Below are 18,890 nucleotides of genomic sequence, written 5' to 3' on the forward strand. Positions count from 1 at the left end.
AAGGTCCACCTCTATGTACCATGTTATACTACCCCATGTATGGATGTGTGGTATAAATGCCAAGAAGGTCCACCTCTATGTACCATGTTATACTACCCCATGTATGGATGTGTGGTATAAATGTCAAGAAGGTCCACCTCTATGTACCATGTTATACTACCCCATGTATGGATGTGTGGTATAAATGCCAAGAAGGTCCACCTCTATGTACCATGTTATACTACCCCATGTATGGATGTGTGGTATAAATGCCAAGAAGGTCCACCTCTATGTACCATGTTATACTACCCCATGTATGGATGTGTGGTATAAATGCCAAGAAGGTCCACCTCTATGTACCATGTTATACTACCCCATGTATGGATGTGTGGTATAGATGCCAAGAAGGTCCACCTCTATGTACCATGTTATGCTTCCCCATGTATGGATGTGTGGTATAAATGCCAAGAAGGTCCACCTCTATGTACCATGTTATACTACCCCATGTATGGATGTGTGGTATAAATACCAAGAAGGTCCACCTCTATGTACCATGTTATACTACCCCATGTATGGATGTGTGGTATAAATACCAAGAAGGTCCACCACTATGTACAATGTTATACTACCCCATGTATGGATGTGTGGTATAAATGCCAAGAAGGTCCACCTCTATGTACCATGTTATACTACCCCATGTATGGATGTGTGGTATAAATGCCAAGAAGCTCCACCTCTACGTACCATGTTATACTACACCCCATGTATGGATGTGTGGTATAGATGCCAAGAAGGTCCACCTCTATGTACCATGTTATACTACCCCATGTATGGATGTGTGGTATAGATGCCAAGAAGGTCCACCTCTATGTACCATGTTATACTACCCCATGTATGGATGTGTGGTATAAATGCCAAGAAGGTCCACCTCTATGTACCATGTTATACTACCCCATGTATGGATGTGTGGTATAAATGCCAAGAAGGTCCACCTCTATGTACCATGTTATACTACCCCATGTATGGATGTGTGGTATAAATGCCAAGAAGGTCCACCTCTATGTACCATGTTATACTACCCCATGTATGGATGTGTGGTATAGATGCCAAGAAGGTCCACCTCTATGTACCATGTTATACTACCCCATGTATGGATGTGTGGTATAGATGCCAAGAAGGTCCACCTCTATGTACCATGTTATACTACCCCATGTATGGATGTGTGGTATAAGCCATTTACTCTCCAAGGTCAGTTTCTGTTGAACAGATATCTATTGTGTAGTGCCTAGTTTGTTTTGTTGTGTACTGCAACATGGCATCAACATGTCGGTGTCATCTGATATGCATGTCGTTTGTCAGTCATGTTTAGGTTAGTTTCGTATCTTATCTGCTTGAGCACAGAAGGCTTCTGCAAGTGTAAGGTATCCACTTGAAAGAGGCTGCAGTAGATCTCAGTTGTGGGACAGTGGTTTATTCAGTTATTCATTTCCTTATTTACAAAACTGTGTTGTATATGAGAGCATATCATATTACCAGAGATTGTGTGATGTATGATATTGCCAGAGATTATGCATGATATATAGGCTCCGATATTGCCAGCCATTGTATATGGCTTCTGATATTCCCAGATATTGTGCATGGTATATAGGCTCTGATGTTGGCTGCCATTGTTGGCGGCCGCTGATGTTAACAGAGTTTGTATGCAACATTCTTATGTTACCAGAGATTGTATGTCTAGTCTGATGTTACCAGAGATTGTAAGTCCAGTCTGATGGTATCAGAGATTTGTTACCATGGTAGCAAGTATACAGTCTCTGGTGTAATGTTTTACGATCCCTGATGATGCCAGATTCATTCTATTGTCCTTGATACACTAGATGAGCTCAGGCAAATTGCTGGGATACTTCTTTTATTTTGTTCTGAAGAAGCAGTTTACTCGTGAGCATCCCAAACCCATTTCCTGTTTCATCATCAGCCTTATTCATGCGTTAACAATCACTGACGCCAGAATGAAGTGCTTACGCAAGACTGTTTACCAAAGATTCCATTGTAATTTACGTGTTTACTTTTATGCAACCTTTACAAACACGACCTTGTGCATTATGAGAGACATGCCTTCTGAGTGTACGAGGCAGGAGGCAGTTACCAAAGTATGACCTGTTATATTGCTCTACGGGAGCATGATGGGCAACAATGTGCTGTCGACACAGTACTTGTAATACATCAATGGAGCATGGACACGTCAAGATGGTATTCTGTACCAGGAACAAACTAATCTGTAATGATTAACTAATTCCAAGGTGACTGACTTAATTGAGATGAAATAATTGTTGTGATTCTTTTTTTATTCGATCAAAAACTGATAATAGTCATAGGCATGTCTTTGTTTCAAGAATTTTACATGTCATGTGTTTTATATGTGTGCATATACAGCAGATGTTGAATGTAGTGTGACCGTCAAGGTTGATACAACCTTTAGGGTGATGTGACAGTGTGAAGGGCCATGTGACCGTCAAGGTTGGTACAATCTTTAGGGTGATGTGACAGTGTGACCAACAAGGATGGAGCAATGGTGTCTTCATCTGGTAGTGTACATGGTTTCGGAGGCAAACAGTGGGGAGAAGGGGTGTTGTAGTCCAAGTATGGAATAAACCAACTTGAAACAATTCTTATGTGTTTATGTTCTTATGTTAAGTTAATTGCTTTTCAAACGCAGCAATCTGGTTCCATTTTACCTTGCTCCAAGTATTGTAAACAGATGTTGACGGACCATGAATCAACATTATACGGGGCAACCATCTGTCTACTTGCTGTAATCATCTCCTGGAGTGAGTGAGTTTTATTTTCCGCCGCACTCAGCAGTATTCCAGCTATATGGCGGTGGTCTGTAAATAATCAAGTCTGGACCAGACAATCCAGTGATCAACAGCATGCACATTGATCTACACAATTGGGATACGATGACATGTGTCAACCAAGTCAGCGAGCCTGACCACCCAATCCCGTTAGTTGCTCCTCCTGGAGCAAGCACAGATCTATCGTTAGTAAACACTATAGGGTGACCCTCGTGTACTAGGTCTGGTTATCGATATAGAACATAGAGTTAAAAAATTGTTGGTAAGTAATGATTGATTATCGATAAATGTCGGGAAAGTAACTGTAAGCAAACAACATGTTAGTGGAAACACATTTATGCATAATTTACTTACAAAAACAGCTTTCTGAACATAATATAGAAACGGCACATGAATAAAGACATAACTTTTTTGTTTTGTGTCTGATAGTGTGTGGTGCAGATAGAATATATAAAGGTGGCCATACAATAATCAGACTTGTTGAATTCTGGTCAGTTGATAGGAACATTCCTCATCATGCTCTCACTGTCAACCACTACTCTGAAGCTCACACTTTCAAGAACTAAGGTTTGCCTGCTCCAGGCTTCATCCCACTTTCTAGGTACCAAATTTTCTTAAGGACAACAGAAGCTCAATTACTTTTTTAACTTGTTCAAGGCTTTTAGAAGGTAACTGAATTCATTTGCTGACTACATAGTAAGTTATTGTTGTTTATATGAAATGTTACTGAATTAATACACATTTTAGCCAGTGGTGACACAGGTGAAGTAATGTGTGATGCAGTATTGGCAAAATGTTGCTGATGTAGATGACACCTCATACGCTGATGTAGAGGAGATACAAGTGTAATATTGCAGAGTAGACATATCGTAGCCCATGGTGAAACAAGTGAAATTTTGCTGTGTAGACATATTGTTTCATGTGGTAATACAAGTGAAATATTGCTGAATAGACATATTGTAGCCCATGGTGAAACAAGTGAAATTTTGCTGTGTAGACATATTGTATCATATGGTAATACAAGTGAAATATTGCCGAGTGGACACATTGTATCCCGTGATATGAGTGAAATATGGCTGAATACACACATTGGTCTTTGTGATGACACAGGTGAACTGTTGCTGACAACCAACTCCAGATGAATCTTCTTCCCTATCCTCATATGAATGTTTAGTTTCACCTCGCAAATCCTTCATATTAATGGTTCAGACTGACTTAATAATAGATAAGATAAAACAAGTTGGAGACACTGTTTATTGATCCTTGGGAATAATACAAAACAACTCATATACAACAAGCCATGAATAGGTAAGTTATGAGTAATACTGGTGAGTAAAAACTGGGAACACTGATAATGCTGGGATATTGTAAATCTGTAGAAACTCAGTCACTTATACAAGATGTAGATACAAACAGCATCACAAGGTGATACCTCCCATCTTCCTTAAAGTACCACTGTTTAATATGTGTAAAGGCATATAGAGTCAATATATTGACAATATTGATATAACGTAAATCCACTCAAGTGACACCTGGTGTCGAACAATATATATATATATATACTTCAAATAGCTCCCAGAACTACAAACATTTGGTAAAAGTTATTTTTGACAGAAAAAGGTATTCTGTTACACTGCATATTGTGCATACCTGTCAAAAAGACACACATGGCATTGTCTGGTAATGCTGATATATCATCTTGAAAGTTTCACAGTCTCTGTTAATGCTGATAATTTCTCTTAAAATCTTGCTGCCCTCCTCAATGCATGAAGACCTTTGGCACTTCCTACATGCAATCTAAAGTGATGCTGGGCATTCACATCATTGAACATCAAAGGATACAACTATCAATGACATTGTAAGAATGCAATTGATACACTGTTCAAAATGATGAGACATCAGAACAATAAAATTGTAAAAGTGCATAAGATAACAGTTCAAAAAAAATATTTACAATGTTAAGTGTAATAAAAAAACAATAAAATAGAAATAATTCTGGGACATCAGGAATAGTATAATACAATTCTGAGACATTTAAAACACATTCTTCTAACATGATGGTTACCCAACAAAATTCGAGACATTAGTCCACCAACCCCTCATCAAACACCACCATCGACTACCCCTCAAACTGGAATCAAGCAACTGTACAATATCACAGCCTGTATTTACCTCCATTATTACTAGTAAGCAAACCCTGATTCATCGAGTGACGGAAAGCCTGTGGGGGCGGGGGCACCACTGTGTCTGCCCAGGGGCGGGGCTCCCCCTGGGTACGCTGGTACACTGTCAATTGTGGCTGGGAATCCAACATGTCCTGGATAGCCCCGAGTTTCCGCATAGCTCTTGTCCTTGGGGTACATGTATGATGGATGATTCGTGTACATGGAAGTAGTGGAATTCATCTTCGCTGTCACTGGAATCTCAATCTGGCCGTGACCCTGGAGACAGATTGGAACTGTGTAGCCATTGTGTCATGGTTAGTGAGTCAGTGAGTGAGTGACCCTGGTACAGCTGGGAAATCTCCAAGAAGAGTGTGTCTTAATCTCTTTGTCTGTTATTCACACTGTGCTGAAAGCTTGTCCTCATTTCATCTTTAGGTTATAAATACTTTTATGTCAATCATTTAATCCATAATTTGCATTGGCATGATTCATATTTAAAATCACTATCTTCTTTCCACTGGGATTTTCTATACATGACAGAATTATATTTTATTCATACATATAGGTTCCATTTGCTGGAATAATTGTGTGTAAACATGAAATACTGTAGTACAGTTATAACACACTTGTTCTGTATCAGTCTTACCCAAACCAAGAGGTAATGGACTTACAGACATGCTGAGACTCTGGTGCAGGAGGCCCCCATACAGGTGTGGCACCAGGGGGCGGGACTGGGTGTACAGGCCTCCAAGAGCTGCATAGCCTTGGTGACCTCCAGCAGGGACCTTGTCAGCTACATCAGAACGCACCTGCAGTAAGCAGAAAATTTAGAACACAAACATGTACATGTTTATGTATAGATCATTCTAAGATGCCTAGCGGTTAGAACAATCGAAAAAAACAAACATTATCAGACAATAAAGGTAAAGTTTTTTTGATGACGTAACAATTGAATGACGTTATCCCGTCACTGCGCCATTCTAGTGTGCCCCCTCATAATCGAACCATTTTACAATGTAAGCGACGTCACAATGCATGTCAGTTGTCATCGCCTTGTACGGCCTCCTACACTAAACTACTCCGTTGCAACACGTTTTTTGGTTTGCAGTTGCTTCACGCAGCTAACATCACTGGTGGAAACATTACGTTTATGTTTTATGACGGTTAAAATGTGTCAATTCGACTCACAAGTTTTCAGCGACACGGTAACGTTCGAAATGTTTACATTCCCTCAATGCAATCGTGGAATGTCGCTTGACTACTCAACTTCATCTGGTTGTACTGATCTAAACTTACGCTGGTAGTAGAAATGCGACATTCATATTGCCCCATATGGTTAATCACAGATGTAATTAAAATAATTCAGAGATGATATTTAATCCAAACGTAAACTGTCATCAAACTGTTATCATTTTGTTTTTTTCTGGTAACGTTCGTCTTAATGTAGGGGGGGCAGACACATCAATAGAACAGCACGCCAGTTAGCCCTGTGCGAGCATTCTTAATTTAGGTCACCGACATCGTCGTTTGATTTCTGCCTTAAATTAATCGTAATTTCTCTTAGAAAGTGTTAAATTTGGCATCTTAGAAAAGAAATACAGTTCACTCTACCACCATGTATAGTGTAATAAAGCAAACTTTTGCCCTGAACTATTATAACGTTAAAGGACTCGGACGCAAGCGTCCTCGTACTTTAACTATAATAGTTCAGGCGAAAGTGTGTTTTATTACACTTATACATGGTGGTAGAGAGAACTGTATTTCTTAAATACATAATATCAACCACTGCCTCATCTGGCCCTGACTCAAATATTAACAGATTGTTGTCAATTATTGCTGTGTACACTCACTAAATGGTTCCCATAGAAACTGATATGAGTTCACAGAATACACTGGAAAACATTTTTGCTTGCAAGTGGTAACTTGTAACTACTTTCGAGTTTGGTTAAATGTTCCAAAGGATCGGGGCGTTGGGGTAACCTAGTGGTTAAGACGTTCGCTCGTCACGCCCATTTCTGGTGTCCTCCGCCGTGATATTGCTGGAATATTGCTAAAAGCGGCGTAAAACCAAACTCACTCACTCACTCCAAAGGATCAGCTAGTCCAAGGCTGTTATTTTGAAAGTAGATCTATCAGTGCCAAAATTCTTGTGTTGTGACTGGTTATTGGTTTCTTGTTCATGAAATAGAGAAATTTGGTGAGAGGACAAATGGAACAAGTGACTTCACCTAAACCATGCTTTAGTAAATGGGGACAGGATATTCATCGCAATACAATGTTGACATAATACAGCATATATTTGAGGATGTTCAGGTGGATTATCAACTCACAGTTTGAAGTATCTGCAGTGCCTGCCGCTTGTCGTGTTCAAATGGGAAAGCACTCAAGATGTATTCCTCCCCAAGTCTGGTTTGATAATCTGTCAAAACCCTGCAAGAAGCAAACTCTGGTTGGGTGAGTCCATGGGATGGGTTTTATACAGCTTTGAAGAGATTTTCAGCTCAACATTGAGGACAGACTAAAATGTTATCAGTGGCAGACATTCACCACCATAGTGAGTGTAGACACATCGAAGGTCATCAGGTCAAGCTTTTCTTATTTCTTGCCATATTAATTTTTACAAGAAAGTTAAAACAATACAGGACATTGCAATTATTTGCTTTGTTTTGTTCTTCAGAAAGTATCTGAAAATGTTGCCATAAATGTAGTGTTGATTAAGTGTGTCTTGTCTGTGAAGCAACTGTCACCTACTGTCAAGCAGTTTAACCTTGTTCATGTATGCAGAAGAGAAGGCAACATGTCAGCAAATTAGTAATTTGTAGAGTTTGTTTCCACATATCTTCCCTTTTTATGTTCAATCCACAGGCTGACTGGACCCTGCCTCCAAGTACAACACAGACATCTCTGGCAATTACATGTACACACTGCACTCTTTTTGAGGTAGAAAATGAAGGAAAGCTGAAATCCATTCCTGTGGGTCTTTTGCAGACAGGCATAAATTTAATAAAAGTCATTTTTGAAAGTCATGAAATTTTGTAGTCTGAAAATTCTTAGTCTGACAAAATCCCTTTACTTCATAGAAATGCATGTGTTTTCCTATTTCCAACTGATTACCATCTTACCATCGGACCTTGACATCAACCTACCTCTTGACACAGTTAAGTACAATGAGTTTGTCATTGTGGACGCTAACGGCACCGATGATGTCACGGGAATCCTTGCAGGTCATCCGACAAAGTCGCTGCAACAAAACACATTGGCTGACTCAACAGACTGAACTGTTTCAAACAGATTCATACCTTTTCATTATCTGAATCAGCAAGGATCATAACAATTATACAACAGCCATCAAAATTTAACTTGAAAATTTCAGTCTCTGCCAAAATATTTTGAGTCAATTTGCCAGCTAAAGTGTCTTGGCGTCATATAAAGTATCTGTAAGCCATTAACAATAGAGACTCTGGTCTTGGATCAGTTTCTGAAGTAGCAGACAGTTGCTGCAGGGGTATACTTAGACTAACGTTTAGTCCCTGAATACATATAATTTTGATAGTAGCAAATAAACCCATTTAAATTGAAAAGTAGCCCCTGAACCTGAGGAAATCTAGACTTGCTTTATTTACGGCTTTAGCACTGCAGAGAGGGCTTGAAAGTCGGGAAAATAATGTGGTTCAGGGACTGTGAGACAGACTAGGGTATACTCACTGGCTCCAGGATCTGGATGGCCTTCACCTTGTCAGCAGGGCAGGCGAGAGCATACAAAACCTTGGCTGCCTGTACAAAGGACACCTTGCAGCTGTATTATTTGAAATACACTTACAGTCTTCTTGTTTTTATGCATCACTTTTGAAACATATTTTGTCATGGAAAAACATATGAATGAAAAACCTTTTTAAAGTGCATATGTTCTAAGTGCTGTAGCACCCATAAACTGACTGATGTTGACACCTTTTCATTGCTTTAGTGCAATCCCAGTTTTAGGTCACCTTGGCCTTGTTCCATTCAGCAATCTTCAAGCCAAGACATTAACAGCATGGGAAATGCATTTTCAGAGGATTATAGACTCCCCAGCATAGTCAAACTTTGAAAAACTGTGAAAAGTGAAATATGTAACCTGAGCTCCAAAACAAGAAACAAATGTACCATTTGTCCAGTGTTCACGAATGGTGTTTCAAAGTCACAGGACATTGGGTCCTGTAAGTTTCAGATGTCTGTCTGACCCATTGAAAATGCACAGGACCCATAGAATAAAATTAAACACACATTTCAGATTTAATATTTCTTATAATTAACATTGAAATTATTAACAAACATAAGATTTATAAACAGCAAACAAGTGTCACATGTCACATAAAACAACTTCAGTCAAAGTCATTGTGAAATATACAGTCAGACACTGGGGCCGGCGGGTTGTAGACTTCTGTCTGACCGTTGGCGAATCTGACGGATTTGTCAGAGGGTCAGACGCTATTCGTGAACACTGTTGTCGTGATGGTATGTGAAATTGTTTCTCAGGAGATCATGTTTACAGCTGAATAAGGACCCTACACAAAGGCCATGATATTATTTGACTAGACTTTCACCAGTCAGGTGACCTGAACTTAATTATATTGTTTGGTAAATTTATTTTAAAAAGACTGAATAATGGAAGTAACAAATACAATCAATCTTTTGAAACTGCATTTCAGTTACTATTTACATATTTTGCTGGGTTGTTTTCCAACCTAATATATGTAAGTCTGTCAATTTTGAAGTGACACACATAAAGGAATGAATTTATGGATTTAACTTCTTTATAATGACAAACACAATTTTTGGAGTATGTGCTTACTTCATTATCCGGTTGACATCTATAGATTTTTATTGTTGTGTATTACATTTCTAAATATCCATGTAAATACTTCATATCAAATCTTCATGGAGATGATTGGAGTCATAGCAATGAACAAAAACAAGACCACGTGATGAAGAAGCAAGCATAAACTATGACATATTGTGTTCCTCAGAATGAAAAAAGCTGACATCTACGAATTATCCCCCTTGGATTTAACCCTCGAGACAATCTTCACCCAATACTCCGGACTAGCCATCTAAAAGAACGTATGAAACTGAAGTCAAGGACAGGTAACTCTCACCTGCGCTGAGCTGAAATAACCTCTGGAACTGTACAGTTTCTTCAGCTTATTTTCTGCTCCATTTGTTTCCTTGAAAATAAACATTATGAAATCAATAAACATCAGCAATATTTATTTATAAATGATTTTGAGTCTATGCGGTGTTTAAATGCAGAATTAGCCCCTTTTCATTCATAATTATTGCTATTGCTATTGCTATTGATCAGTGTTTTTTTTAACCATTTTAAGGATACACTGGCATGAAACCTTTAAGTCTAAGTGGACAATTGCTTTTTATTTTAACTTTCAACCAATCATTAATTTACCATAATTAATATTCAAACTAATTTTGAAATGTTTAACAAATACCCTATACTAATGCTGAAGGGGTCGTTGTCGGCACGGGTACTACAGATATGTACCCCAGGTACCTTTCTGTATACAGAAACGTACCTTGGCCATAATGAAAATACAGAAACGTACCCTAGGAGGATTCCATGTCCATTGTGTCGTATTCTTGACCGGAACGTCATACTGTTGTATTAGATACATTTGATTGCGTTATGTAAGTAATGAGAATACACAGTAACGGACATTTCGCGATGCATATGAATACCACTCGGAATCAGTTGAACGGGAACAACTACATGCGATTTCGCTTTTGTATTGCGGAATATGGACTCGTCCGCCTTTTAGGGTAACGGGTACGTTTCTGTATTTTGACTTTGTTTAGGATACATATCTGTATACAGAAAGGTACCTGGGGTACGTATCTGTAGTACCTGTGCCGACAACGACCCCTTCAGCTATACTAATCTGTCACTCACACAAAGTTTCAATTTTCCATCCTTTGTCTCGCATAATAGATTTATACATTACTACTGTTCTGAAAAATGTTATTTCAAAGATGAGTCAGCTTTGAATTATTATTTATCATTATGTCAAGTCAATTGTTCATGCATTCCAGTCATTTGAGGTTCTTGATCTCACCTTAAACATCAGGAATGAACATTGTTTTGTCAAACTTCTCATTGTCTACAGACCACCACCATCAAAGAAAAATAAACTTACAAATGATATGTTCCCTACTAAAATGTCAGAACTAATTGAAACAGTAGCAGTCTCTCATGGGCATCTTCTGATCACTGGTGATTTTAATATTCATGTTGACAAAAATGTTGACAAGTTTGCACAGGATTTCCTTCAGCTACTGCCATCTGCTAATCTCCGACAACATGTGAAAACCGCCACACACAAAGTAGGTCATACTTTGGATCTTGTTATTACTAGAGAAATGGATGACTTCATCTCAATTAATGATGTTTCAGATAAGCAGATTTCAGATCATTTTTTGATTGACATTACTCTTGATCTATCAAAGCCTGGACCAGTACGCAAGGTCTTCACTTATCACAAAACACGAAGCATTGATATGGATATTTTTGCTGATGACTTAGATCATTTAGATGCGACATCACAGCAAATGTATGCAATGCCGATCATGTTGACTCCAATGTGAAATATTTAATGACAGTCTGGTAGACATTCTTGACAGTCATGCTCCTATTAGGAAACGTTCCATCATTGTTCGTCCAAATACAGGTTGGTATGATGATGAAGTCAGACACTTGAAACATCTGTGTAGATCTGCTGAAAAATCTTGGCGCAGGAGCAAACTCGAAGTTCATCGCCAGATATATCAGTGTTTACGAATAGCGTCTGACCCTCCGACAAATCTGGTAGATTCGCCAACGGTTCGATAGAAGTCTTCAACCCGCCGGCCCCAGTGTCTGACTGTATATTTCACAATGTCTTTGACTGAAGTTGTTATAATGTGACATGTGACATTTGTTTGATGTTTAAAAATCTTATGTTTGTTAATAATTTCAATGCCAATTATAAGAAATGTTAAAACTGAAATGTTTGTCTAATTTTATTCTACGGGTCCTGTGAATTTTCAATGGGTCAGACAGACATCTGAAACTTACAGGACCCAATGTCCTGTTACTTTGAAACACCATTCGTGAACACTGATATATAAAGTTACCAGAAATAAAGTGAACTCAGCCTTGAAAACAGCAAAGCAAAAGTTTGTATCAGATGGTATAACCAAAAATAAGAACAATTCAAAAGAACTGTTCAAACTGTTGAACCAACTTATAAAGGGTAACTCTGGACACAGCTTCCAGAGCACAGTACTCCAACTGTTCTGGCTGAGAAATTCGCTACGTTCTTTCAGGACAAGATACATCGGATTAGAATCAATCTTGATACAGGATACAATCAAACTAGCTCCACTTCTAATGAAAGCAAGTTCTCTGGTAATGTGCTTGAAAGCTTTGGACATGTTTCTGTCAACCTTGTACTGGATATCATGAAGAATGCACCATCTAAATCTTCACCACTGGATCTCATTCATACCTGGCTGTTCAAGTCTGTGCTATCCTATTTAGCACCTGCAGTATGGGACATTATGAACTCATCTCTCTCCTCTGGCATTGTTCCGAGTGTTTTTAAACATGCAATTGTCACGCCAGTTCTAAAGAAACCTGGAGCTGATGAAAACAATTTGAAACATTTCCGTCCAATCTCCAACCTTTCATTTGTATCCAAATATTTAGAGAAAGTGGTAGCTGGCAAACTGAAGGTACATCTTGAGAAAAACTACCTTGCAGAGTCGTTCCAGTCGGCCTACAAGACATCTCATAGTACGGAGACAGCTTTCGTGCGAATCCACAATGATATCCTTCTCAATATGGGCCACAAGAAGGTGACAGCGCTTGTGCTCCTTGATCTTTCCAGCGCATTCGATACCATATATCATACCTTACTCCTGCATCGACTTAAAAATCACATTGGGATAACAGGAAATGCGCTGAAGTGGATCTCTTCATATTTACGAGGCTGCACACAATCTGTCAAAATCGGAAATATTCATTCATCAAAGTCACCACTGTTATATGGTGTTCCCCAGGGATCAGTTCTTGGCCCCCTTCTGTTTACAGTCTACATTCTCCCCATTGGTGACATAATATTAGGCGGCATTTCATTGGTTTCCACATATATGCGAATGATACGCAACTCTCTACATTGCCTTTGAATCAGACGATGTTTCACTGTATATCAACAAACTTGAGCTATGCATTAATGAAATCAAATCGTGGATGACCTCCAGCTACTTGAAGTTGAATAAGGAGAAGACTGAGTTCCTTCTCATCGGCTCCAAACATCAGCTTATAAAGTTGAAGACTGCTTTGTCATTACCTTCACTTCGTATTGGTGACACAGACATCCTACCATCAGAAAGTGCCCGGAATCTTGGTGTCATCCTTGATTCCAACATGTCCATGGATGCACACATCACCTCCATCCATAACATCAGCAAAGTCCGCCACTACCTTGATACTGACACTTGTAAACCCCTGCACTGTCTTGTCACTTCCAAACTCTACTACTGTAATTCACTATATGCCAACCTCTCAAATAAACCACTCCAGAAACTTCAAAAAATCCAAAATTCTGCTGCCAGATGTATCTACCACACTCATCGTCATGACCATATCACCCCAGTACTACAGTCTCTACACTGGCTCCCCATCTTTGCAAGAATTACCTTCAAAATCCTCATTCAGAATCATGACTGCCTCTACAATGATAACTTTCCCGACTATCTCAAACATCTCATCTCTGTGTATGTACCTCAGCAAAGTCTCCGATCCTCCTCTGGCTCTCTCCTAACCCAACACAGATCTCCAAACCAACTGTCTGACCGGGCCTTCTCCTGTGCCAGCCCTAAACTGTGGAACTGTCTTCCAAAGGAAATCAGGAACACTTCATCGAAGAAACTTTTAAATCTCTGCTAAAGACCCATCTATTCACTGCTGTCTTTCTGTAAATTTATATGAACTATTTCCTTCACCAATATTGTCACAGCGCCACTGAGCATCTCTATGGTGGATATTAGGCGCTTTATAAATACATTATTATTATTATTAGGTCTTCAGATGAAAGTCTGGAAGACCTACTGTTATTATTCTACTGTTATTATCCAAATATTATTAGGTCTTCAGACGAAAGTCTGGAAGACCTACTGTTATTATCCGAATATTCTTCTTCTTAGTATTATTGTTATTTGTACAAATTTTGTGACAGCTCTCCTGACCTAACCGCTGGGCAGATTTTCGTGAAACTTTCAGGGATGATAGCCTGTATGCTGAAATTGATACATAGTCGAAAAATCCCGAATTTCAGCTTCCGGTAAGGGCAGATAACCCAAAATGTCGAAATCTTTCAACCTCAATATATCAAACTATAAGGGATAAGTTGACCAAATTTTCACTCAATGTAGACAACACCATTCCCCGTCGATTCAACACATAGCGGAAGTTGGCCAGCAGGTCAAATTTTGCGCTATTTTGAAAAAACTGATTTTTTTGGCCAATTTTCAAGTTTTGACGGTGCCTGTGTTTGAAAATCTTCTTCTCCAGAATGGCATATAGTACAATCGTGTTCGTATATCATTTTAAAGCCCACACTCCGGACTACTTAAACCCTTCAAGGCATATCGATATCTTGAATAGTTTAAGAGTTATCACCCTTGGAATTTGGTCAATTTTTCTAAGACGCATTTTCATAGGGTTAAAAAAAAGGTCACAACTCTGCGAAAAATCAATGGATTCAATTTTCCTAAGTACCAACCTGTAGGTAATTGAATGGGAAACATTTTTGCTCCACATCATGGTTGTGTAAAAATCAATAATTACGTCACCATTACGGCACAAAGACAACCTTTCGCGACTTTTTTGACGTTGCCTGTGTTTAACAATCTTCTTCTCCTGAACGGCAAATGGTACAATAGTGTTCTATATATTGTTTTAAAGCCCACACTTCGGACTACCTAAACCATTTAAGGCATGTCGATATCTTGAATAGTGTCGGAGGTATTGCCCTTGGAAAGTTGGTCAATTTTGGCGAAACGCATTTTTATAGGGTTCACAGCTCTGCGAAAACACAATGGATATCAATTTTCAAGATACCAAACTGTAGATATTGAAATGTGGAACATTTTTGCTTCACATTATTATTATGTAAAAATCAATAATTACGTCACCATTACGGCACAAAGACAACCTTTCGCGACTTTTTTGACGTTGCCTGTGTTTAACAATCTTCTTCTCCTGAACGGCAAATGGTACAATAGTGTTCTATATATTGTTTTAAAGCCCACACTTCGGACTACCTAAACCATTTAAGGCATGTCGATATCTTGAATAGTGTCGGAGGTATTGCCCTTGGAAAGTTGGTCAATTTTGGCAAAACGCATTTTTATAGGGTTCACAGCTCTGCGAAAACACAATGGATATCAATTTTCAAGATACCAAACTGTAGATATTGAAATGTGGAACATTTTTGCTTCACATTATTATTATGTAAAAGTCGATAATTACACCACAATTACGCCACAAAAAGGGAGGGACATTAGGATTTCCAATTTTGTTAGTTGTGACAGTTGTGAGATAGCTGGAGGAAGCGTCGTAAAATCTAGCAACTATCACCGCTTCCTTGTTTTCTAGTGCCCACAGAAATAGTTCCCTCTTTAACAGGCCGTAACTCCGTTGTTCTTAGGTCTGCAGTCAAAACAATTAGTGTTCTGGGATTGCCAGGATGTGATCTCTCCAGCAGTTTGCTTACCAGCCTGACTGACAGGAATTTGCTTGACTTTTTGACCACAACAAAATCTACAATATTTACCAGTAATCTCTTTTAGTATATTTCTGTAGATATTGCATTATTATTTTGCTTTGTTTGACTGTGTCTTCCTGTTTGTTTTTCTGCAGTTTGTGAATTTTCTGTTTGTGTCAGCAGCATTGAATCAATGCCAAATTCATCTCAGGTTTGACCCCCGGCCTTTAACCGCACCACAGTAATTTTTGAATGGTTGAGTTGAGTTGAGTTGGGCTTTACGTCACATCGGCATTATTCCAACCATATAGTGACGAGAACAAGTCTGCATTAATAGACATTGTAAGTACAGAGTCAAAATGAGTTTTATTTAAAAAACATCTATTCATTACGTTGTCATTTAAAAACAGAAAAAGTCATAGCACTAAATTTAAAAGCAGGCAATTTGTTAGTCACATTACACAGTTGCAATTTATGATACAGATAAACTTCCCTCAGGTTGTTCACTATCAGATGAGCGTTCACGCGGGAGATCAGATACTAGTATCTCCTATAAAGAGACTACCACTGCAAAGCGTGGTCCACGTGCAGATATATGGGAGACGATGTGAATTTCAACGACAGATGTAATTGACAATGACAAGGAGCTATCAAACCTGAGCTGGAACGTCATCCAATGCCCAAAGAAATAGTTTCCCTTCAATTGGCCTTTACGTTGCATCGGTATTATCCTAGCCATACAGCGTCGAGAACAAGTTTGAATGAATAAACATTGTAAGTACAGAGTCAGATATGAGTTTTATTTCAAATTTTTGAATGGGTGTTTAACAAATGCACTATATGCACACATAAATCTATGGTTGTTTCACAAGTGCAGTATATGCACATACGTCTATGCGTCAGATAGCTAGGATCGTGGCGATTCCAGAACACTAATCGTTTGGACTGTAGACCCAAGGACAGCGGAGCTACGGCCTGTTAGAGAGAGAACTATATCTTCTCCAGAACTATTTAAAAGGTACATTACCCCGCGACCCAGACTGCATTTCACCGATCCGCTCGCGTGTCAAAAACGTGTTCTGCCTGCGTTTTGGACGCTTTCTAGCCTTTAAGTACACTTCAAACGTCCATAACTCTGAGAATTAAAATGGACGCTCCAGCTGGGGACCAAAGAAACAGTACAAGTGAAGGTAGCCACGGGGAGTGTATGGGGAAGTCTGAAGACCGTCAGTATTGTCGGCAATCCTAGTTATTATTATTATTATGTCAGAAAGTAATGAATTATGTTATTTTGAATTTTAATTATGATAAGGGAATTAAGCCTTTTCCGCTTTTTTTGCCAGTTCAACAATTACATACACCCAGCAGAAGCACCCGATTTCGTTTGCTCTCGTAAGTGTGTAATTTTTATGTAATCACGTGCTGTCCATGGTTTTGACAGTGTGTGTGATTGTGCCTTGCCTTGCCTCGTAAGTGTTGCGGGAATGCCTGTACTGAAACGTGAATGCCAGTAAACTTACACGAACTACCGGCGACTTCATCTTCTTTTCAATTATGTCTTCATTATTGTAATGAATTTTTGTTCTAAAATACATCTCCATATAGTTCATAACTGTGTTATGCTAATTCATGGAGTGAAATATCATATCACTAAGTGCACTGTTACAGGAGTTTTTATGCAATGATACAATATACACAAGACACATCGATGCATCAACACTTTTGCTAAGATGCTACAATTATCAATACATTCAAAACTGTATCGATATTTAGTTTTGAAAGTATCAGTTTAAATATGTTTATGTATCATTTACATTTTGCAATTGTATCATGTTTTTTGATGTCATGAGAGTCATAAATGATTATTTTTCATGCATATTTTTTAATATCTGAGAAGAAAAAATGGGAAAATGTTGATCTTTTCATGGACAATTATAAAATATGCAATATTAATGTTCAAAATGTAACTAAATTTACACAATAATGCCATGAAAATAGGTATTGTGATATCAGTGTAGGAAAGATGTAGAAAATCTAGCCTGTCCACAGGACTGGCAGGTCAAATTTTTTACCAGTCCTGCCAAAATCTGGCCTGTCCTCCAAATATAAATAAAACACCTTCGGCAGTAAATATTCAAAAAGGTTATAATCATTATATATATGTCATTGGTTTGCTAAAATTGACCCGACATGAGGACGGACTAGATATTTTTTTAACCCGTCCTCCACAAAATTCACCCGTCTCGGACGTTGGGACGGGCTATCTTTCCTACACTGGTGATATCCATCGAATCGTGACATGGGTATCATGATATGTATCGATTCATGAAACTTATGTATCGTAACATCCCTATACAAGATGATAGACATGTTAGAATAAATTATCTTGCTATTCTTTCAATGAACTCCCTGTGTTTTTGTCAGTCAAAATAAAAGATGTAATGATGTATAGTAATTTGCATTTCTAGTTCATAACTAAAAATTGCCATTATGAGCATCTGCTAGAGCTCCTTTAGAGTCTGCTCTAACAGTTTTATAGTCAAGAAGTTTCTTTTTGTGACTGTTTCATTTCATTCCTAACAGACTCTGTAAAGTTTTGAAAGTACTTATTTCAAGATCAACATCTAGTGACATTTCGTGTGGACACCCACTTTGACCATTAAAGAGATCTCGATAGCAACTCAGAAAAACACTGATATTATCTCGTTATATATGAATATGGAACTTGTCTCATCACTAAATCTTGCCAAAACACGTTTTGTATTCACTCCTATCTATTACTCCAAAATTATTCAATGTTTTTATCACAACATGATGACTCTTCATTTAACAAGTTTAGCAGACGAATCTTTTCGATATCGAAATGCGGTTGTTTACCCTAGAAACAAACTTGTATCAATAAAATACATACCTGATTTATACTGGCAAGCAGGTTATTAAATGAAGCGTCATCTAGACATTCCTTTGCCATCGTGCTGCAACTTATGTCCTCACCCAGGAAGCTGAAAATCACAATATTATCAATAGCTTGTCACTTCACTGCTACCTGGCAACACAATGAACTGACAGGAAGTCATATGTACGCATGTCTGGAG

General features: G+C 38.4%; 2 protein-coding genes across 3 annotated transcripts in view; one reads left to right on the forward strand and one right to left on the reverse strand.

The window, feature by feature from the left end:
- The window catches only part of LOC124285988 (probable Na(+)/H(+) antiporter nhx-9), a 72,278-nt gene extending 69,631 nt beyond the window's left edge, over positions 1-2,647 (forward strand). For both annotated transcript variants that reach the window (XM_046722301.1, XM_046722302.1), the window contains exon 13: positions 4-2,647. The gene's annotated coding sequence lies outside the window, so the exon portion shown is untranslated. The remainder of the gene's footprint in view (positions 1-3) is intronic.
- Positions 2,648-4,071: 1,424 nt separating this feature from the next.
- LOC124286021 lies at positions 4,072-18,849 on the reverse strand. Its single transcript, XM_046722337.1, has 7 exons — positions 18,707-18,849; positions 10,135-10,203; positions 8,705-8,773; positions 8,146-8,240; positions 7,330-7,429; positions 5,671-5,808; positions 4,072-5,275 (listed from the first exon to the last, which is right to left on the reverse strand). Exons 1-7 carry the CDS (start codon positions 18,764-18,766, stop codon positions 5,018-5,020), a joined length of 789 nt encoding a protein of 262 aa, XP_046578293.1. The 5' UTR covers positions 18,767-18,849; the 3' UTR covers positions 4,072-5,017.
- Positions 18,850-18,890: the final 41 nt, after the last annotated feature.

Source organism: Haliotis rubra, unplaced genomic scaffold (assembly GCF_003918875.1).
Source record: "Haliotis rubra isolate DU_JTF1 unplaced genomic scaffold, ASM391887v1 Scf372, whole genome shotgun sequence".
In the NCBI taxonomy this organism is placed as follows: Eukaryota; Metazoa; Mollusca; class Gastropoda; order Lepetellida; family Haliotidae; genus Haliotis; species Haliotis rubra.

Excerpts from the sequence above, each read along its gene's own strand:
- LOC124286021 (XM_046722337.1), bottom strand. The coding sequence starts at position 18,766 with ATGGCAAAGGAATGTCTAGATGACGCTTCATTTAATAACCTGCTTGCC. Across the intron at positions 10,204-18,706 it reads TGCTTGCCAGTATAAATCAG|GAAACAAATGGAGCAGAAAA; the intron begins GTATGTATTTTA and ends TTTATTTTCAAG. Across the intron at positions 8,241-8,704 it reads CCATCCAGATCCTGGAGCCA|CGACTTTGTCGGATGACCTG; the intron begins GTGAGTATACCC and ends GTTTTGTTGCAG.